Raw genomic sequence first — 23825 nt, forward strand, 5'->3', positions numbered from 1 at the left:
CTCCTCAGACGTAACTCCATCCTGATAGGGATTGATTGACTGAATCCCTCTACCCTCTCCTCAGGCGTAACTCCATCCTGATAGTGATTGATTGGTTGATTGACTGAATCCCTCTACCCTCTCCTCAGGCGTAACTCCATCCTGATAGTGATTGATTGGTTGATTGACTGAATCCCTCTACCCTCTCCTAAGGCATAACTCCATCCTGATAGTGATTGATTGGTTGATTGACTGAATCCCTCTGCTCAGGCGTAACTCCATCCTGATAGTGATTGATTGGTTGATTGACTGAATCCCTCTCCTCAGGCGTAACTCCATCCTGATAGTGATTGATTGGTTGATTGACTGAATCCCTCTACCCTCTCCTCAGGCGTAACTCCATCCTGATAGTGATTGATTGACTGAATCCCTCTACCCTCTCCTCAGGCGTAACTCCATCCTGATAGTGATTGATTGACTGAATCCCTCTACCCTCTCCTCAGGCGTAACTCCATCCTGATAGTAATTGATTGACTGAATCCCTCTACCCTCTCCTCAGACGTAACTCCATCCTGATAGTGATTGATTGGTTGATTGACTGAATCCCTCTCCTCAGGCGTAACTCCATCCTGATAGTGATTGATTGGTTGATTGACTGAATCCCTCTACCCTCTCCTCAGGCGTAACTCCATCCTGATAGTGAATGATTGACTGAATCCCTTTACCCTCTCCTCAGGCGTAACTCCATCCTGATAGTGATTGATTGACTGAATCCCTCTACCCTCTCCTCAGGCGTAACTCCATCCTGATAGTGATTGATTGACTGAATCCCTCTACCCTCTCCTCAGACGTAACTCCATCCTGATAGTGATTGATTGTTGACTGAATCCCTCTACCCACTCCTCAGACGTAACTCCATCCTGATACTGATTGATTGGTTGATTGACTGAATCCCTCTACCCTCTCCTCAGGCGTAACTCCATCCTGATAGTGATTGATTGACTAAATCCCTCTACCCTCTCCTCAGGCGTAACTCCATCCTGATAGTGATTGATTGACTAAATCCCTCTACCCTCTCCTCAGGCGTAACTCCATCCTGATAGTGATTGATTGACTGAATCCCTCTACCCTCTCCTCAGGCGTAACTCCATCCTGATAGTGATTGATTGGTTGATTGACTGAATCCCTCTACCCTCTCCTCAGACGTAACTCCATCCTGATAGTGTTTGATTGACTGAATCCCTCTACCCTCTCCTCAGGCGTAACTCCATCCTGATAGTGTTTGATTGACTGTATCCCTCTACCCTCTCCTCAGGCGTAACTCCATCCTGATAGTGATTGATTGATTGAATCCCTCTACCCTCTCCTCAGGCGTAACTCCATCCTGATAGTAATTGATTGACTGAATCCCTCTACCCTCTCCACAGACGTAACTCCATCCTGATAGTGATTGATTGGTTGATTGACTGAATCCCTCTCCTCAGGCGTAACTCCATCCTGATACTGATTGATTGGTTGATTGACTGAATCCCTCTAACCTCTCCTCAGGCGTAACTCCATCCTGATAGTGATTGATTGACTGAATCCCTCTACCCTCTCCTCAGGCGTAACTCCATCCTGATAGTGATTGATTGACTGAATCCCTCTACCCTCTCCTCAGGCGTAACTCCATCCTGATAGTGATTGATTGACTGAATCCCTCTACCCTCTCCTCAGGCGTAACTCCATCCTGATAGTGATTGATTGACTGAATCCCTCTACCCTCTCCTCAGGCGTAACTCCATCCTGATAGTGATTGATTGACTGAATCCCTCTACCCTCTCCTCAGGCGTAACTCCATCCTGATAGTGATTGATTGACTGAATCCCTCTACCCTCTCCTCAGGCGTAACTCCATCCTGATAGTGATTGATTGACTGAATCCCTCTACCCTCTCCTCAGGCGTAACTCCATCCTGATAGTGATTGATTGACTGAATCCCTCTACCCTCTCCTCAGGCGAAACTCCATCCTGATAGTGAATGCCCTGTCGGTGGTGGGAGCCTGTCTGATGTTTGCCTCTAAGGCCAATGAGTCATTTGAGATGCTGATCGTTGGCCGGCTGGTGTTCGGCCTGTTCTGTGGCCTGGTGATGAGTCTGAACCCTCTCTACATCCAGGAAGTCTCCACCACCAACCTCAGAGGGGCCTTCGCTACCCTCAACCAGGTGTCCTTCGCCACGGGCATACTCCTGGGCATGGTGAGAATAGATGTTTTCCTTCGCCACGGGCATACTCCTGGGCATGGTGAGAATAGATGTTTTCCTTCGCCACGGGCATACTCCTGGGCATGGTGAGAATAGATGTTTTCATTCGCCACGGGCATACTCCTGGGCATGGTGAGAATAGATGTTTTCCTTCGCCACGGGCATACTCCTGGGCATGGTGAGAATAGATGTTTTCCTTCGCTACGGGCATACTCCTGGGCATGGTGAGAATAGATGTTTTCCTTCGCTACGGGCATACTCCTGGGCATGGTGAGAATAGATGTTTTCCTTCGCCACGGGCATACTCCTGGGCATGGTGAGAATAGATGTTTTCCTTCACCACGGGCATACTCCTGGGCATGGTGAGAATAGATGTTGTCTGTCTGCGTCTCAAATGGACACCCTATTCTCTACACAGTGCACTAGTTTAGACCAGGACCCGTAGTGTGTGTGTGTGTGTGTGTGTGTGTGTGTGTGTGTGTGTGTGTGTGTGTGTGTGTGTGTGTGTGTGTGTGTGTGTGTGTGTGTGTGTGTGTGTGTGTGTGTGTGTGTGTGTGTGTGTGTGCATGCGTGTGCGTGTGCGTGTGTGTGCAGTGGCAGACTTACCATTACGCAGAAGAGGCAATTCCTACTATAACTATAACCAGTCACTACCATTACTATAACTATAACCAGTCACTACCACTACTATAACTATAACCAGTCACTACCATTACTATAACTATAACCAGTCACTACCACACTATAACATAACCAGTCACTACCACTACTATAACTATAACCAGTCACTACCACTACTATAACTATAACCAGTCACTACCACTACTATAACTATAACCAGTCACTACCACTACTATAACTATAACCAGTCACTACCACTACTATAACTATAACCAGTCACTACCACTACTATAACTATAACCAATCACTACCACTACTATAACTATAACCAGTCACTACCACTACTATAACTATAACCAGTCACTACCACTACTATAACTATAACCAGTCACTACCATTACTATAACTATAACCAGTCACTACCACCACTATAACTATAACCAGTCACTACCATTACTATAACTATAACCAGTCACTACCACTACTATAACTATAACCAGTCACTACCACTACTATAACTATAACCAGTCACTACCATTACTACTGTAGACACTACCACTACTATAACTATAACCAGTCACTACCACTACTATAACTATAACCAGTCACTACCACTACTATAACTATAACCAGTCACTACCACTACTATAACTATAACCAGTCACTACCATTACTATAACTATAACCAGTCACTACCACTACTATAACTATAACCAGTCACTACCACTACTATAACTATAACCAGTCACTACCATTACTACTGTAGACACTACCACTACTATAACTATAACCAGTCACTACCACTACTATAACTATAACCAGTCACTACCACTACTATAACTATAACCAGTCACTACCACTACTATAACTATAACCAGTCACTACCACTACTATAACTATAACCAGTCACTACTACTACTATAACTATAACCAGTCACTACCATTACTACTGTAGACACTACCACTACTACACTGCTCAAAACAATAAAGGGAACACTTAAACAACACAATGTAACTCCAAGTCAATCACACTTCTGTGAAATCAAACTGTCCACTTAGGAAGCAACACTGATTGACAATACATTTCACATGCTGTTGTGCAAATGGAATAGACAACAGGTGGAAATTATAGGCAATTAGCAAGACACCCCCAATAAAGGACTGGTTTTGCAGGTGGTGACCACAGACCACTTCTCAGTTCCTATGCTTCCTGGCTGATGTTTTGGTCACTTTTAAATGCTGGCGGTGCTTTCACTCTAGTGGTAGCATGAGACGGAGTCTACAACCCACACAAGTGGCTCAGGTAGTGCAGCTCATCCAGGATGGCACATCAATGCGAGCTGTGGCAAGAAGGTTTGCTGTGTCTGTCAGCGTAGTGTCCAGAGCATGGAGGCGCTACCAGGAGACAGGCCAGTACATCAGGAGACGTGGGGGAGGCCGTAGGAGGGCAACAACCCAGCAGCAGGACTGCTACCTCCGCCTTTGTGCAAGGAGGAGCAGGAGGAGCACTGCCAGAGCCCTACAAAATGACCTCCAGTAGGACACAAATGTGCATGTGTGTGCTCAAACGGTCAGAAACAGACTCCATGAGGGTGGTATGAGGGCCCGACGTCCACAGGTGGGGGTTGTGCTTACAGCCCAACACCGTGCATGACGTTTGGCATTTGCCAGAGAACACCAAGATTTGCAAATTCGCCACTGGCGCCCTGTGCTCTTCACAGATGAAAGCAGGTTCACACTGAGCACGTGACAGACGTGACAGAGTCTGGAGACGCCGTGGAGAACATTCTGCTGCCTGCAACATCCTCCAGCATGACCGGTTTGGTGGTGGGTCAGTCATGGTGTGGGGTGGCATTTCTTTGGGGGGCCGCACAGCCCTCCATGTGCTCGCCAGAGGTAGCCTGACTGCCATTAGGTACCGAGATGAGATCCTCAGACCCCTTGTGAGACCATACGCTGGTGCGGTTGGCCCTGGGTTCCTCCTAATGCAAGACAATGCTAGACCTCATGTGGCTGGAGTGTGTCAGCAGTTCCTGCAAGAGATGCTATGGACTGGCCCGCCCGTTCCCCAGACCTGAATCCAATTGAGCACATCTGGGACATCATGTCTCGCTCCATCCACCAACGTCACGTTGCACCACAGACTGTCCAGGAGTTGGCGGATGCTTTAGTCCAGGTCTGGGAGGAGATCCCTCAGGAGACCATCCACCACCTCATCAGGAGCATGCCCAGGCGTTGTAGGGAGGTCATACAGGCACGTGGAGGCCACACACACTACTGAGCCTCATTTTGACTTGTTTTAAGGACATTACATCAAAGTTGGATCAGCCTGTAGTGTGGTTTTCCACTTTAATTTTGAGGGTGACTCCAAATCCAGACCTCCATGGGTTGATAAATTTGATTTCCATTCATAATTTTTGTGTGATTTTGTTTTCAGCACATTCAACTATGTAAAGAAAAAAGTATTTAATAAGATTATTTCATTCATTCAGATCTAGGATGTGTTATTTTAGTGTTCCCTTTATTTTTTTGAGCAGTGTATATAGGTAGGGATAAAGTGACTGGATAGATAATAAACAGTAGCAGCAGCGTATGTGACGAGTCAAAAGAGTTAGTGCAAAAAGGGTCAATGCAGATTTTCCGGGTAGCTAGATCTAGGATGTGTTATTTTAGTGTTCCTTAATTTTTTGAGCAGTGTATATATATATATATATATATATATATATATATATATATATATATATATATATACATATATATGTATATATATACATACAGTGGGGAGAACAAGTATTTGATACACTGCCGATTTTGCAGGTTTTCCTACTTACAAAGCATGTAGAGGTCTGTAATTTTTTATCATAGGTACACTTCAACTGTGAGAGATGGAATCTAAAACAAAAATCCAGAAAATCACATTGTATGATTTTTAAGTAATTAATTTGCATTTTATTACATGACATAAGTATTAGATACATCAGAAAAGCAGAACTTAATATTTGGTACAGAAACCTTTGTTTGCAATTACAGAGATCGAAACGTATGATCTCTGTAATTGCAAACAAAGGTTTCTGTACCAAATATTAAGTTCTGCTTTTCTGATGTAGGTCTTGACCAGGTTTGCACACACTGCAGCAGGGATTTTGGCCCACTCCTCCATACAGACCTTCTCCAGATCCTTCAGGTTTCGGGGCTGTCGCTGGGCAATACGGACTTTCAGCTCCCTCCAAAGATTTTCTATTGGGTTCAGGTCTGGAGTCTGGCTAGGCCACTCCAGGACCTTGAGATGCTTCTTACGGAGTCACTCCTTAGTTGCCCTGGCAGTGTGTTTCGGGTCGTTGTCATGCTGGAAGACCCAGCCACAACCCATCTTCAATGCTCTTACTGAGGGAAGGAGGTTGTTGGCCAAGATCTCGCGATACATGGCCCCATCCATCCTCCCCTCAATACGGTGCAGTCGTCCTGTCCCCTTTGCAGAAAAGCATCCTCAAAGAATGATGTTTATACCTCCATGCTTCACGGTTGGGATGGTGTTCTTGGGGTTGTACTCATCCTTCTTCTTCCTCCAAACACGGCGAATGGAGTTTAGACCAAAAAGCTCTATTTTTGTCTCATCAGAACACATGACCTTCTCCCATTCCTCCTCTGGATCATCCAGATGGTCATTGGCAAACTTCAGACGGGCCTGGACATGTGCTGGCTTGAGCAGGGGGACCTTGCGTGCACTGCAGGATTTTAATCCATGACGGCGTAGTGTGTTACTAATTGTTTTCTAAAATGTTATAAAATGTTATTCGTAATGTACACAGTTTACAGCAGGTATAACATGTGCAGTTAAATGCTTGTGTGCTAGCTCCCTCAACATTACAATAATCAACATCTACAATAGGATATACAGAGTAGATCATGAACAATAGGATATACAGAATAGATTATGAATGTGCTATGTCAAGTATGACTGTATTTACAAATATAAAGGGGGTAGTGTCTTGATCACACAGTTGAATAAATAGTATATAACATGTGGTCCTTTGTAGCTCAGTTGGTAGAGCATGGTGCTTGTAACGCCAGGGTAGTGGGTTCGATCCCCGGGACCACACGTGTGAAATGTATGCGCGCATGACTGTAAGTCACTTTGAATAAAAGTGTCTGCTAAATGGCATATATTATTATTATTATTATTATAGAACAGCAGTGTGTGTGTGTGTGTGAGAGAGAGTATTTGTGTTTATTTATGTGTGCTTGTGAGTAAGGGTTGGATGTGTGGAGAGGCATTGCAAATAGTCTCTAAGGTGCAGGTAGTCTCTAAGGTGCAGGTGGTCCCTGAGGTGCAGATAGTCTATGAGGTGCAGGTGGTCTCTGAGGTGCAAATAGTCATAAAGGTGCAAATAGTCTTAAAGGTGCAAAAATGTCTCTAAGGTGCAAAAATGTCTCTAAGGTGCAAATAGTCTCTAAGGTGCTGGTAGTCTCTAAGGTGCAGGCAGTCTCTGAGGTGCAGGTAGTCTCTGAGGTGAAGATAGTATCTGAGGTTGAGGTAGTCTCTGAGGTGCAGATAGTCTCTGAGGTGCAGATAGTCTCTGAGGTGCAAATAGTCTCTAAGGTGCAGATAGTCTCTGAGGTGCAGGTAGTCTCTAAGGTGCAGATAGTCTCTAAGGAGCAGATAGTCTCTGAGGTGCAGATAGTCTCTGAGGTGCAGGTAATCTCTGAGGTGCAAATAGTCCTAAAGGTGCAAATAGTCTTAAAGGTGCAAATAGTCTCTAAGGTGCAAATAGTCTCTAAGGTGCAAATAGTCTCTAAGGTGCAGATAGTCTCTAAAGTGCAGATATTCTCTAAGGTGCATGTAGTCTCTAAGGTGCAGATAGTCTCTAAGGTTTAGGTATTCTCTAAGGTGCATGTAGTCTCTAAGGTGCAGATAGTCTCTGAGGTGCAGGTAGTCTCTGAGGTGCAGGTAGTCTCTAAGGTGCAGGTCTGTGCAGGGAGACAGCCAGGGTTAGCAGTGAGTGTTGTTAGACTGTAGGTGGCTTTGAGATTGTTGTTTCTCTTCATGTTTTTATTTCTAGGTAGCTGGTCTTGAAACAGTGCTGGGGACAAAAGAGCTGTGGGCCATGATGCTATCCCTGTCTCTGATACCTGCCCTGCTACAGTACCTGACCCTCCCCTTCTGCCCTGAGAGCCCCAGATACTTGCTCATCAACAGGGGCCAGGAGATCCAGGCAGAGACTGGTGGGTAGCACTGTCACACACGGAACACACCATTGTAGGTGTAGTAATATTTTATATTTGTATATACAGTTAAATTATATATACCTCACATGTGACTCGTAATAAGACTATGCAATTAGCCCATTTACTGAATTAACTACATAAATATTATTTAGCAATATGCAAGAACATTATAGTTGAGTTACAGCAATGAAGAAACTTCTAAAAATGAAATTCTAAATAAAAGCGCATTTAAATTACGAGACAGACAAGTGACCTTGGAGCCTATTTGTTCTAACAAATCTCTCTGCGTGTAGAAATGACCTAGTCTAATCATGCTCTTTTTCCACATGCTTGAAGTTCTGATTTTAACTGCTCTATTTTGCGCTCTGATGTCCTCCAGGGTTTCACAGTCGTATCTAGCACGTTCAACGCTAGTTTGCCGCGATTCATTCTTCTTCGCTATTCATTCATTCTTCTTCTTCTCTTCATTGTGTAAAAACACAACAAGCATCTTAGATTGTTTCTTATTCAGTATATTGGCAGTAATGAAGACTTTCGTCCCAAATCAAATGTAAAACCTTACTTATCCTTTTTGATCAAATCATTAATACGAGTCGATTTGCCATAACTCGAAAATATCAATTGCTTGCATATTCACCATCATGTAAGCTATGTATTCGTTATGTGTATATAGGGGAATCTAACGGAATAAACTCCAATTTAGTCTAAAGTATCCGTAAGATACAAGAAGTCGGAAGCCGCCATTTACTGTACCTCCAAAGTTATCAATATGATCCACAAGTTCCTAATGATATATCACGTCGGGGTCACCATTTACTGTAGTGTAGTAATATTTGATATGTGTATTGTTACGTTTCCCAGCAAGAAAACCAAAAAATTTCGCTCAAACAGAAGGGGGAACTAACAAAGAGTCACTGACCAACAACCAAACTGAAACAGGTGGGGTTTTAGGAGGCGTTCTGAAAGACACTCATGGGGTTGTCAAGGGAAAGTTGACTAGCAACAACAACTGGAACCTAAAAAAACACCCACCATGAGCGCCCATTCAATTTGCCCAAGAAGAGGCAAACAAAAGAAAAACCCCAACCAGACCAAACTTAAAGACAGGAAGCAAACTGCAATATGAAAACAGGGAAATCAGACAAAAGGAATGTTTTTCTAGAAATCAACTAAAAGGTGTTGATCCTCCATATATCTCTCAAGACAACTGGAGAACTGGGCCAGCCACTCTGAAATATCACCTGGGCCAGCACAGGTGTCACACATACTGACTAACGAGGTGACACCAATCGGTGCGCCCTATGTGCTAACGAGCTATACGTGCTAAGGTCCAACCTCAAAATATGAATAGAAAAACCAAAGCCTGTAAAAGTATATACAGTATATTATATATACCTCTGGTAGAGTTTCTGTCACTGATATCCCCTTGAGGGGTTATAAGATTGGTGGAATAATTTTGAAAGTTGCATAAACACGCAGGATTTTAAAAAGCCATGGACTAAGTTGGATGCGTTTGTGGAAAACCCTACATGGGATATGCTAGATACAGTGCCTTGCAAAAGTATTCATCCCCCTTGGCGTTTTTCCTATTTTGTTGCATTACAACCTGTAATTTAAATTCATTTTTATTTGGATTTCATGTAATGGACATACAAAAAAATAGTCCAAATTGGTGAAGTGAAATGAAAAAAATAACTGTGCGTATGTATTAACCCCCTTTGATATGAAGCCCCTAAATAAGATCTGGTGAACCAATTACCTTCAGAAGTCATATAATTAATTAAATGAAGTCCACCTGTGTGCAATCTAAGTGTCACATGATCTGTCACATGATCTCAGTATATATACACCTGTTCTGAAAGGCCCCAGAGTCTGCAACACCACTAAGCAAGGGGCACCACCAAGCAAGCGGCACCATGAAGACCAAGGAGCTCTCCAAACAGGTCAGGGACAAAGTTGTGGAGAAGTACAGATCAGGGTTGGGTTATAAAAAAATATCAGAAACTTTGAACATCCCCCAGAGCACCATTAAATCCATTATTAAAAAATTGAAAGAATATGGCACCACAACAAACCTGCCAAGAGAGGGCCGCCCACCAAAACTCAGGGAACAGGCAAGGAGGGCATTAATCAGAGAGGCAACAAAGAGATCAAAGATAACCCTGAAGGAGCTGCAAAGCTCCACAGCGGAGATCGGAGTAACTGTCCATAGGACCACTTTAAGCCATACACTCCACAGAGCTGGGCTTTACGGAAGAGTGGCCAGAAAAAAAGCCATTGCTTTAAGAAAAAAATTAGCAAACACGTTTGGTGTTCGCAAAAAGGCATGTGGGAGACTCCTCAAACATATGGAAGAAGGTGCTCTGGTCAGATGAGAATAAAATTGAGCTTTTTGGCCATCAAGGAAAACGCTATGTCTGGCGCAATCCCAACACCTCTCATCACCCCGAGAACACCATCCCCACAGTGAAGCATGGTGGTGGCAGCATCATGCTGTGGGGATGTTTTTCATTGGCAGGGACTGGGAAACTGGTCAGAATTGAAGGAATGATGGATGGCGCTAAATACAGGGAAATTCTTGAGGGAAACCTGTTTCAGTCTTCCAGAGATTTGAGACTGGGACGGAGGTTCACCTTCCAGCAGGACAATGACCCTAAGCATACTGCTAAAGCAACACTTGAGTGGAGCAGTTTTGCCTTAAAGAATGGGCAAAAATCCCAGTGGCTAGATGTGCCAAGCTTATAGAGACATACCCCAAGAGACTTGCAGCTGTAATTGCTGCAAAAGGTGGCTCTACAAAGTATTGACTTTGGGGGGGGTGAATAGTTGTGCACGCTCAAGTTTTCTGTTTTTTTTTGTCTTATTTCTTGTTTGTTTCACAATAAAAAATATTTTGCATCTTCAAAGTGGTAGGCATGTTGTGCAAATCAAATGATACAAACCCCCAAAAAATCCATTTTAATTCCAGGTTGTAAGGCAAAAAAATAGGAAAAATGCCAAGGGGGGTGAATACTTTCGCAAGCTACTGTAAATGTACGAAGGCGAATCTGCTCATCATTGCAAAGCATTATGACATCAAAGTTGCACATGCCGATTCAAAAGCAGTAGTCAGAGTGAGTTTATACTGCTTTGGTAGAAGAGGAAATCCTTCCGGAAGGATCCTAGAGGTGGTAGAGTACACCCCATAGACCGGCAGCTGCAAGAGGTAGAACCAAAGTAAAAATGGGAACAACTGAAATTTCGAGCTTGAGCACTGGGAAAGACAAGAAGAACATGCAGCCAGACTAGAACATGAACAAGAAGAACGTGCAGCCAGACTAGAACATGAACAAGAAGAACGTCCAGCCAGACTAGAACATGAACAAGAAGAACGTGCAGCCAGACTAGAACATGAACAAGAAGAACGTGCAGCCAGACTAGAACATGAACAAGAAGAACGTCCAGCCAGACTAGAACATGAACAAGAAGAACGTGCAGCCAGACTAGAACGTGATCAAGAAGAACATGCAGCCAGACTAGAACAAGAAGAACGTGCAGCCAGACTAGAACATGAACAAGAAGAACGTGCAGCCAGACTAGAACATGAACAAGAAGAATGTAAAAAGAGATTGAGCTGGAAGAGTGACAAAGGGAGATAGATGTGGAAGCACTCCGAATCCAGTCAGGCCATCCGGCACCCTCAAAAGGAAGTGGATATACAGTACCAGTCAAAAGTTTGGACACACCTACTCATTCAAGGGTTTTTCTTTATTTGTACCGTTTTTTTACATTGTAGAATAACATCAAAACCATGAAATAACTAATATGGAATCATGTAGTAACCAAAAAAGTGTTAAACAAATCAAAATATGTTTTATATTTGAGATTCTTCAAATAGCCACCCTTTGCCTTGATGACAGCTTTGTACACAACCCAAGGATTGTGATGTACTTCACATTTATGAGCACAAGGATCGCACTCTTGAGAAAGCTGCAGTTCTTGCAGGTGAGTTTATGTTAACACATAAAACTACCTTCATAAACAAAGCACCCAGTAGTTATCCCTACGCAAAAAGCAATCCAGAGAAGTCAACTCCTACTGCGAGGTTTCAGTCCTTTTCTACAGTGCCCAAAGTTAAAGATCGGCAGACAACTGGTTTTAGGTATCCACCAGTTTGTCATTACTGCCGTGAAAAAGGACACATTGTCTCTCAGTGTTTTAAGTTGAAACAGAACAATGAGAGAGAGAAAAAGCTGTTTCTTCTTGTGGGAGCACTCCAGCCCATTAGGTCTCTGGTTGGGACTGGTGTATCTCCTAAACAAGATTTTGGATCAGATGTGTATGAACCCTTTGTTTCAGACGGGTTCGTGACTCTGCAGAGTTGCGATACTGTTAAGCATCCGAGACACTGAGACGGGTTCGTGACTCTGCAGAGTTGCGATACTGTTAAGCATCCGAGACACTGGGGGAGCCCAGTCCATCATTTTGGAGGGTGTTTAACCTTTGTCTGACACTTCAGCAACTGGTTACAGTGTGTTAGTACAAGGCGTGGATATGGGTTGCATGGAAGCTCCTTTGTATAATGTGGAACTCTAGTCTGGTCTTATTTCTGGTTCCGTTGTCGTGGGAGCGAGGCCTAGCCTACCGGTGAAGGGGGTCTCATTCATTTTGGGAAACGATTTGGCTGGAGGGAAGGTCGTGACTGTCATTTGTTAGAAACCCAGAGTAGAGGAACCTGGTGGGTTATCAGTAAAGTACCCTAGAGTGTTCCCAGCGTGTAAGGAACCCAGAGTAGGGGAACCTGATGGGTTATCAGTAAAGTACCCTAGAGTGTTCCCAGCGTGTAAGGAACCCAGAGTAGGGGAACCTGATGCGTTATCAGTAAAGTACCCTAGAGTGTTCCCAGCGTGTGCTGTTACACGTGCTATGTCTATGAAAGTCTACCGTGTGCAAGTGTTCAGGAGGATGTCAGAGATCCCCATTTTGGGAAACGATTTGGCTGGAGGGAAGGTCGTGACTGTCATTTGTTAGAAACCCAGAGTAGAGGAAACTGGTGGGTTATCAGTAAAGTACCCTAGAGTGTTCCCAGAGTAGGGGAACCTGATGGGTTATCAGTAAAGTACCCTAGAGTGTTCCCAGCACGTGCTGTTACACGTGCTATGTCTATGAAAGTCTACCGTGTGCAAGTGTTGAGGAGGATGTCAGAGATCCCACCATGGTCCATCTGTCTGAGACGTTTATGGGTGATCCTGATTTCGCTAAACCTCCTGAGTTGACCTCTCCTTTGAAAACCTCAGTGTATTTAATTACTTTGTAAAATGAACAAACAAGGTGTTTTTTTTGTATTTTATTCGTCTTGTTTCTTTATGCTGAAGGTTGGGCATTAAGTCCCAGACAATGTCATGTCTAGTTTAGTGGATCCATGTCTGTGAATTGTTAAGTTGTCTATTGTATATTGTCCAAAAAATTGTAATCTTTAAAAAATATATTGAAAAAAATAACAGGGTCCAGGAGACCCAGGCAGAGGCAGGTGGGTAGTTCTGTCACACACAGTAAACTTTACTATCAACAGGGTCCAGGTTACTATCAACAGGGTCCAGGTTACTATCAACAGGGTCCAGGTTACTATCAACAGGGTCCAGGTTACTATCAACAGGGTCCAGGAGACCCAGACAGGGTCCAGGAGACCCAGACAGAGGCAGATGGATAGTACTGTCACATACAGTAAGTTTAGGGGCCGGGATTCAATCAGGTCAGCAGTAGATCCACCATTTTGACGATGATGTTGTTGTTATTTTGTTGTTGTTGACCCCAGCCTTGCGGCGTCTGAGAGGCCCGTCAGACAAGGTGTTCACAGAGCTGGAGGAGATGAAGGATGAGGCGGCTCACACCCAATCAGCCCTCACCGTCAAGGAGTTCTTCACGAAACACTCCTACCGACAGCCAATCATCATCGTCCTCATCGTTAACCTGGGCTCCCAGCTCTCTGGCTTCAACGCGGTATGTAGTTTTAGATAAAAGACTGAGTAGTTTTATTTAAAATGCATTTGTCCAGGTCTGTCTCATTGAGATAAGAAACTATTTTGCAAAAGAGACCTGAACATTTTGTAGTGAGTAATCTGTTCTCTATGGGGTATTTATTGAGACCTGAACATTTTGTAGTAAGTAATGTGTTCTCTATGGTCTATTTATTGAGTAATTAATAAATTAAATAGAGGGAAAATATTTAACCACTGTTTCCTCTTTAGTTACAAAGATTTTCAGTGAGAGGAAAAACATGTACATAATGTCCCCTTGATGTTTATCAGACTAGAGGACTAGCAGACTAGCACCAGACTAGCACCAGACTACCAGACTAGAAGCAGACTACCAGACTAGCAGTCTACCAGTCTAGCAGACTAGCAATCTACCAGACTAGCAACAGACTAACAGCAGACTACCACACTACCAGACTAGCAGTAGACTAGCAGAAGACTGCCACACTAACAGCAGACTAGCAGACTAGCAGCAGACTACCAGACTAGCAGCAGGCTACCAGACTAGCAGACTACTGGACTAGCAGACTACCCGATTACAAGACTAGCAACAGACTACCACACTAGCAGCAGATTAGCAGACTAGCAGACTAGCAGACTACCAGACTGCCAGACTAGCAGACTAGCAGACTACTAGACTAGCAGGCTACTATAGCAAACCAGCAGACTACTAGACTAGCAGGCTAGCAGCAAGCTAGCAGACTAGCACACTAACAGACTAGCAGCAGACTATTAGACAAGCAGACTAGCATACTAGCAGACTACCAGCAGACTAGCAGACTGGCAGTCTACCAGATTAGCAGCAGACTACCAGACTAGCAGCAGACTAGCAGACTTGTAGACTACTAGACTAGCGGTCTACCAGACTACCAGAATACCAGACTAGCAGACTAAAAGCAGACTAGCGCACTAGCAGACTACTAAATTACCAGACTAGCAGGAGACTAGCAGAAGATTACCAGACTAGCAGATAAACTAGAATAACAGACTAGCAGAAAAATGTAGACTAGCAGACTACTAGACTAGCAGACCAGCAGAAAAGCAGCAGATTAACAGACTAGCAGCAGACTAACAAACTAGCAGCAGACTACCAGAATACTAGACAATCAGACTACTAGACTAGCAACCTACTAGACTAGCAGAAGACTACCAGACTACCAGACTAGCAGCAGACTATCAGACTAGCAGACAACAAGACTAGCAGACTAGCAGGAAAGCAGCAGACTAGCAGACTAACAGACCAGCGGAAACTAGCAGCAGACTAGCAGCAGACTACCTGACTATCAGAATATCAGTGGACTACCAGACTTGCAGACTTGCAAATGGCTAGACTAGCAGACTGCTAGACTAGCAGACCTGCACAAGCAGCAGACTAGCAACAAACTAAACGCCTAGCAGACAACCAGCAGACTAGCAGACTACCAAACCACCAGACTAGCAGCATACTAGCAGAAGACTACCAGACTGCCAGACTAGCAGCAGACTACCAGACTAGCAGCAGACTACCATACGACCGGACTAGCAGCAGACTACCAGACTAGCAGTAGACTACAAGACTAGCAGCAGACTACAAGACTAACAGCAGAACTACCAGACTGGCAGCAGACTACCATACTGGCAGCAGACTACCAGACTGGCAGCAGACTACCAGACTAGCAGCAGACTAGCAGACTGGCAGACTAGCAGCAGACTACCAGATTAGCAGACTAGCAGCAGACTACCAGACTAGCAGCAGACTACCATACGACCGGACGACCAGCAGCCTACCAGACTAGCAGTAGACTACAAGACTAGCAGCAGACTACCAGACTGGCAGCAGACTACCAGACTAGCAGCAGACTAGCAGACTGGCAGCAGACTAGCAGACTGGCAGACTAGCACCAGACAACCGCAGACTAGCAGCAGACTAGCAGACTGGCAGCAGACTACCAGACTGGCAGCAGACTACCAGACTAGCAGCAGACTACCAGACTAGCAGCAGACTAGCAGACTGGCAGCAGACTAGCAGACTGGCAGACTAGCACCAGACAACCGCAGACTAGCAGCAGACTAGCAGACTGGCAGCAGACTAGCAGACTGGCAGCAGACTACCAGACTAGCAGCAGACTAGCAGACTGGCAGACTAGCACCAGACAACTGCAGACTAGCAGCAGACTAGCAGACTAGCAGCAGACTACCAGACTGGCAGCAGACTAGCAGACTAGCAGCAGACTACCAGACTTGCTGTTATTTGCTAAAGCCTCAGCACTTCTCCCTCTCCTCTCTCCAGAGTTGATTCTGCGACATTGTGTCAGGATGGAGCTTCAGGCTATCCTGCTGCTCAGTAGGGAACCAGGCTGAAGGAAAGACGGGCAACACATTGAGGGTTTAAAACATATACTTCTCATTTTCCAGATCATCAATTATTCCACCAAGATGTTTGACAAGGCTAACTTTGACGAAGCCAAGTACCTGACGCTGGGGGTCGGGGCCGTGAACGTGACCTTTACTCTGGTGGCGGTGAGGAGATAACACTAGAGTAATCTCATCTGGTATGAAGTATGGAGACTCACCTGTAATCTCACCTGGTATGAAGTATGGAGACTCACCTGTAATCTCACCTGTTATGAAGTATGGAGACTCACCTGTAATCTCACCTGTTATGAAGTATGGAGACTCACCTGTAATCTCACCTGTTATGAAGTATGGAGACTCACCTGTAATCTCACCTGTTATGAAGTATGGAGACTCACCTGTAATCTCACCTGTTATGAAGTATGGAGACTCACCTGTAATCTCACCTGTTATGAAGTATGGAGACTCACCTGTAATCTCACCTGTTATGAATTATGGAGACTCACCTGTAATCTCACCTGTTATGAAGTATGGAGACTCACCTGTGATTTTGTGTCTGTTTCTCCTCCTCAGTTCTTCCTGATGGAGAGGGCGGGGCGTAGGAAACTGCTTTTGACTGGCTTCCTGTGTCTAGCTGTGTGCAACCTCTCCATGACCCTCATCGACTCAGTCCTGGTAACCCTAACCACACCTACACTAACCCTAAATTATAAATCTATTATATTAAACAATTGTCCATCCGAGTGTTGTCCATCCGAGTGTTGTCCATCCGAGTGTTGTCCATCCGAGTGTTGTCCATCCGAGTGTTGTCCATCTGAGTGTTGTCCATCCGAGTGTTGTCCATCCGAGTGTTGTCCATCCGAGTGTTGTCCATCTGAGTGTTGTCCATCCAAGTGTTGTCCATCCGAGTGTTGTCCAGCTGTGTGTTGTCCATCCGAGTGTTGTCCATCCAAGTGTTGTCCATCCGAGTGTTGTCCAGCTGTGTGTTGTCCATCCGAGTGTTGTCCATCCAAGTGTTGTCCATCCGAGTGTTGTCCAGCTGTGTGTTGTCCATCCGAGTGTTGTCCATCCAAGTGTTGTCCATCCGAGTGTTGTCCAGCTGTGTGTTGTCCATCCGAGTGTTGTCCATCCGTGTGTTGTCCATCCGAGTGTACCTTTTTGGTGACTCTCTACCTGTAGGTGTAATACATTATGATGCTGTTATTCAACATGGTCTAAGGACAATTCGTATTATTCTGTATGTAAATCAATGACAAGGTTAGGGGAACTAATGACAAAGGTTAGGGGAACTAATGACAAAGATTAGGGGAACTAATGACAAAGGTTAGGATAACTAATGACAAAGGTTAGGGGAATTGGGTTAAGTTTAGAATAAGGGTTAGGGGAAGGGTTAGCTAAAATGCTACAATTTCCCCCGATGTGACTCGAAACAGGCAACCTTTAAATTGCTAGACTGTCGCGGATTACGCCCACTCATCCTCCCCGACCAATATAAGATGTATTGAGTGATTGATCTGCCCTTTAGTTCCTTGTCCCAGAGCTGCGTAGCCTGCAGGTGTTGGTCGTGTTCTTCCTGATCTCAGCGTATGAGGTGGGACCTGGTCCTATTTCCTGGTTCATCGCTGCAGAGCTGTTTGACCAGCCAGCCAGACCCATCGCCATGGCCTTCACCAGCATGCTCAACTGGGGAGGGAAGTTCATGCTGGCTCTGCTCTTCCCTCCACTGCTGGTACGTTTAACATAGTCTGTGTCATAGGATAGCTGGAATACAGCACCAATGGTACATGACAATACAGCACCAATGGTACATGACAATATGGCACCAATGGTACATGACAATACGGCACCAATGGTACATGACAATAGGGCACCAATGGTACATGACAATATGGCACCAATGGTACATGACAATACGGCACCAATGGTACATGACAATATGGCACCAATGGTACATGACAATATGGCACCAATGGTACATGACAATATGGCACCATTGGTACATGACAATACGGCACCAATGGTACATGACAATACGGCACCAATGGTACATGACAATACGGCACCAATGGTACATGACAATACGGCACCAATGGTACATGACAATACGGCACCAATGGTACATGACAATACGGCACCAATGGTACATGACAATACGGCACCAATGGTACATGACAATACGGCACCAATGGTACATGACAATACGGCACCAATGGTACATGACAATACGGCACCAATGGTACATGACAATACGGCACCAATGGTACATGACAAGGGAACTGGATCTGGACCTAGAGGTCTCAAGGTTTAGTTCCTGAAGGGGTATGAATGACTCCTTATCTAGGTAATTAGAGCTAATACGTCCATTCATCGACATACAGTTATAGGAAAAGATGGGGTGGTTTGATATCATAGACAGGACTATCTTCTAAAATGAATCAATGAAATGTAAAGCAATTTCCAGTTGTGTTAACTCTCTGCTCCTGTGGGTGTCTCTCTCTGTAGAAAGTGTGTGGTGCTTACGTGTACCTCCTCTTTATGACCATGGCTCTGACAGCCTTCAGCTTCACCTGGAGACGCCTACCTGAGACCAAGGGACGCACCTTCGATGACATCGCAGCCGAGTTCCGAGGGCCCGAGGGCATCCCCCTGCACAATAAGACTGGTTTCAACACCTTCCCCTGAACCTGACCGCCCTGGCCCCTCCCACCTTCCCCTGACCTGACCGCCCTGGCCCCTCCCACCTCACCCCTGACCTGACCGCCCTGGCCCCTCCCACCTCACCCCTGACCTGACCGCCCTGGCCCCTCCCACCTCACCCCTGACCCAGCAGATAGCCTCCCGCCCTGGAGGTCGACGGGTGTACTGGGGGTCACGGAGGTCTGATTTTGGTTCAGTCTTCACATGGGACACATGTTTTATTGTATTTAACCTTTGTTTAACCAGGTAGTCAGAAGACGTGATGGGACTGATACAGGACTTCAGGTGGTGGCCTCCCTCACTGTTGTCTGTTTTCTGATGACATGTACATTTCTAAACATCAAAAATATGATTGCCTCTGTTACTGTAGTAGTCACACATACAGTGAGGGAAAAAAGTATTTGATCCCCTGCTGATTTTGTACGTTTGCCCACTGACAAAGAAATGATCAGTCTATAATTTTAATGGTAGGTTTATTTGAACAGTGAGAGACAGAATAACAACAAAAATCCAGACAAATGCATGTAAAAAATGTTATAAATTGATTTGCATTTTAATGGGGGAAATAAGTATTTGACCCCCTCTCAATCAGAAAGATTTCTGGCTCCCAGGTGTCTTTTATACAGGTAACGAGCTGAGATTAGGAGCACACTCTTAAAGGGAGTGCTCCTAATCTCAGCTCGTTACCTGTATAAAAGACACCTGTCCACAGAAGCAATCAATCAATCAGATTCCAAACTCTCCACCATGGCCAAGACCAAAGAGCTCTCCAAGGATGTCAGGGACAAGATTGTAGACCTACACAAGGCTGGAATGGGCTACAAGACCATCGCCAAGCAGCTTGGTGAGAAGGTGACAACAGTTGGTGCAATTATTCGCAAATGGAAGAAACACAAAATAACTGTCAATCTCCCTCGGCCTAGCTCTCCATGCAAGATCTCACCTCGTGGAGTTGCAATGATCATGAGAACGGTGAGGAATCAGCCCAGAACTACACGGGATGATCTTGTCAATGATCTCAAGGCAGCTGGGACCATAGTCACCAAGGAAACAATTGGTAACACACTACGCCGTGAAGGACTGAAATTCTGCAGCGCCCGCAAGGTCCCCCTGCTCAAGAAAGCACATATACAGGCCCGTCTGATGTTTGCCAATGAACATCTGAATGATTCAGAGGAGAACTGGGTGAAAGTGTTGTGGTCAGATGAGACCAAAATCGAGCTCTTTGGCATCAACTCAACTCGCTGTGTTTGGAGGAGGAGGAATGCTGCCTATGACCCCAAGAACACCATCCCCACCGTCAAACATGGAGGTGGAAACATTATGCTTTGGGGGTGTTTTTCTGCTAGGGGGACAGGACAACTTCACCGCATCAAAGGGACGATGGACGGACCATGTACCTTCAAATCTTGGGTGAGAACCTCCTTCCCTCAGCCAGGGTATTGAAAATGGGTCGTGGATGGGTATTCCAGCATGACAATGACCCAAAACACACGGGCAAGGCAACAAAGGAGTGGCTCAAGAAGAAGCACATTAAGGTCCTGGAGTGGCCTAGCCAGTCTCCAGACCTTAATCCCATAGAAAATCTGTGGAGGGAGCTGAAGGTTCGAGTTGCCAAACGTCAGCCTAGAAACCTTAATGACTTGGAGAAGATCTGCAAAGAGGAGTGGAACAAAATCCCTCCTGAGATGTGTGCAAACCTGGTGGCCATCTACAAGAAACGTCTGACCTCTGTGATTGCCAACAAGGGTTTTGCCACCAAGTACTAAGTCATTGGGGAGTGTTGTCAAACTTTATTTTTTTTGCTTTGGGGAGGGTTATGTTATTTTTTTATTGGGACATGAGAGGGTAGTATGTTTTTTCCCTGGTTTACATTTGCTCTTCTGCACGTATTTTCCCTATAAACAATGGTTTGACTTACCCTAATAAAGTTTAGAAACGTTTGTGAAGGTTTGGTTTGGTGTGGCTATTATTAAGCTGAAGCTATTACAGGCCTATGATACGAAGGCAGTGGGCACCAGCGCTCCAACTGACTCCAACAGTTGAACTGTTTCAGGCCTACCAGAGTTACTCCTATAATCTAACAATCGTATCTTTATACAAAATATTCTGATAGAACATTTTACGAATTACCCTCCTGTACGTCTATATCTGTATGGCAGACGCAGTAGCCATCTGACATAAAGAAATGCATGTTGGTGTCGTAGCAGTCTCTCTGGGGTTAGGCCTAAGCTTCACTTCCTTACATACAGTGGGGAGAACAAGCATTTGATACACTGCCGAATTTGCAGGTTTTTCTACTTACAAAGCATGTAGAGGTCTGTAATTTTTATCATAGGTACACTTCAACTGTGAGAGACGGAATCTAAAACAAAAATCCAGTTGTTCTCCCCACTGTATATATGTGTGTGTGTGTGTGTGTGTGGATTTATTAAAATGTTAACATCAGACTATGGACACCTAAGACTGTGGGCCTATGCATAAAATGCCCTGATACATTTAGCGCTCAAATCTCTGACAGCTGAACCATGAGATGGACAATTATTGTTTTAGGAAAGTAGCCTAAAAACCAATAAAAAATACATTACATTTCTCAAATGTCCGGTAAATTAATATCTTCCCTGTCATGTTGTCCGTCGCCACATTTTCATAAAGGAAACTCTGAATATTGTTTTTATAAAGGCTTTTGAATATTCACATGAAAATCTGTCGCCAATTAGATGGAAACCTAGTTAGTGCGCTAGTTCAGTGTTACTTTGATCATGACTGCACATCATGGTTCACCAGCAGCCCAAACAACTAAACAATAAGCTCCAAGCCAAACAAGCTGGCGAGAACTGTTCTCATACTCCCCCTCACACTCATCTGGAGGTTGAGCATTTTTTCGTCTCTATCTCTGTAATGTGTCTCTGTAATGCAAAAAATAGGAAATAAATCCCAGACTTTATTGTGCAATCCCGGTCACTTAAAAAAAGAAATGTGTATATATATATATATGTATTTTTTTTACTGACAAATAAAATCTATCCAAACTGTGTAGTGGCCATTTGATGAATGGAAAAAGACATCTCTTACCAAAAAAATTGAATAATTGGAGATTGTGAAGCCGAGCCTTCGATACTGGGTAGACTTATAAGGTAGGGAGGGATGGATGTTCTGGTTGTCCAGGTTGACATAGTCTATTTATTGTGGCTTTGAAAACGCAAACCATGATATTGAAGTGCCCGAAGTCGGTATGCTTTGTTTATTGGTTGTGTGGTGCATTGGCACAGAAACCTGTCGGTGGAAAATTTGTTGCACATATTGTATATAATTATAAATAAATAAAACATAAATGTTGAAAATCTGATTTCCACCTAGCTGATCATTGTCGGCAGCCGGCTCTGAAACAGGCAGGGAGGGTGAGCTCGTCTGTGATGGTCGGCGAACCCCCAACCTTCTGGCCCATAGCCCTGCGTGGCAACGACTGTGCCACTAAAGCATGCTGAAGTTATTGTGGTTTGTGGTCGTAAACATTATTTTGGGTTAATTATATTAGGGGGGAGGGTGTTCCATTTATTTTACCGTAAAAGGGGAGGGACATGTGAAAATATGTTTAACTTTGAGGAGGGGGGTGCATTTCTTTTTTTTATGACACCTTGAGTTGGACAAGCCCTCCCCCCAGTAAATTTCGATCTGTCCCTAACCCATCTACAATTGAACTCATTTCTTGCTAAAAATGTGTTCAACATCCACTGAAGTAACTAGCAAGTTTACTAGATACTTTAGCTTGAACAATATCACAATGCACTGTCATAATACCTAATAGTTCTTGACCAAAGACCAAAAAGCATAAAAGGCCTTAGCACATTGGTTGTCCCCTGTTAAAAAATACAAACATATAAATAAAGTTTCAAAAAAAGCTTTTTAGCTTTAAAACATGTTGATAAAAGGTGGTGGGTTTGTCATTTTGCAGAAAAACTAATAATACACAATGTACTGTCACAATGTAGTGCCATAATACCCATGTGTGTGTGTGTCTCTGTGTGTGTCTCTGTGTGTGTCTCTGTGTGTGTCTCTGTGTGTGTCTCTGTGTGTGTCTCTGTGTGTGTCTCTGTGTGTGTCTCTGTGTGTATATATACAGTGCATACAGAAAGTATTCAGACCCCTTGACTCTTTCCGCATTTTGTTAAGTTACAGCCTTATTCTAAAATTGATTAAATTGTTTTTTTCCTCATTAGTCTACACACAATACCCCATAATGACAAAGCAAAAACAGGTTTGAGTAATTTTAGCAAAAAAAACGAAAATATTACATTTACATAAGTATTCAGACCCTTTACTCAGTACTTTGTTGAAGCACCTTTGGCTGAGGTTAGCATCAAGTTTTCTTGGGTATGACGCTACAAGCTTGGCACACCTGTATTTGGGGAGTTTCTCCCATTCTTCTCTGCAGATCCTCTCAAGCTCTCAGGTTGGATGGGGAGCGTCGCTGCTTAGCTATTTTCAGGTCTCTCCAGAGATGTTTGATCAGTTCAAGTCCTGGCTGTGTGCTTAGGGTCATTGTCCTGTTGGAAGGTGAACCTTTGCCCCAATCTGAGGTCCTGAGCGCTCTGGATTAGGTTTTCATCAAGGATCTCTCTGTACTATGCTCCATTCATCTTTGTCTCAATCCTGAATAGTCTCCCAGTCCCTGCCGCTGAAAAACATCCCCACAGCATGATGCTGCCAC

General features: G+C 44.4%; 1 protein-coding gene across 1 annotated transcript in view; it reads left to right on the forward strand.

The window, feature by feature from the left end:
- LOC121539116 (solute carrier family 2, facilitated glucose transporter member 1) overlaps nt 1-19160 on the forward strand; it is a 34626-nt gene extending 15466 nt beyond the window's left edge. Inside the window, exons 5-11 of the mRNA XM_041847372.2 lie at nt 1976-2216; nt 7904-8066; nt 13864-14048; nt 16478-16582; nt 16991-17092; nt 17943-18146; nt 18920-19160. Of these exons, the coding sequence (XP_041703306.1) occupies nt 1976-2216; nt 7904-8066; nt 13864-14048; nt 16478-16582; nt 16991-17092; nt 17943-18146; nt 18920-19099 (1180 nt within the window). The 3' untranslated portion in view covers nt 19100-19160. The remainder of the gene's footprint in view (nt 1-1975; nt 2217-7903; nt 8067-13863; nt 14049-16477; nt 16583-16990; nt 17093-17942; nt 18147-18919) is intronic.
- Nucleotides 19161-23825: the final 4665 nt, after the last annotated feature.

The sequence above is a fragment of the Coregonus clupeaformis genome, chromosome 25, assembly GCF_020615455.1.
Source record: "Coregonus clupeaformis isolate EN_2021a chromosome 25, ASM2061545v1, whole genome shotgun sequence".
NCBI classification, from domain to species: Eukaryota; Metazoa; Chordata; class Actinopteri; order Salmoniformes; family Salmonidae; genus Coregonus; species Coregonus clupeaformis.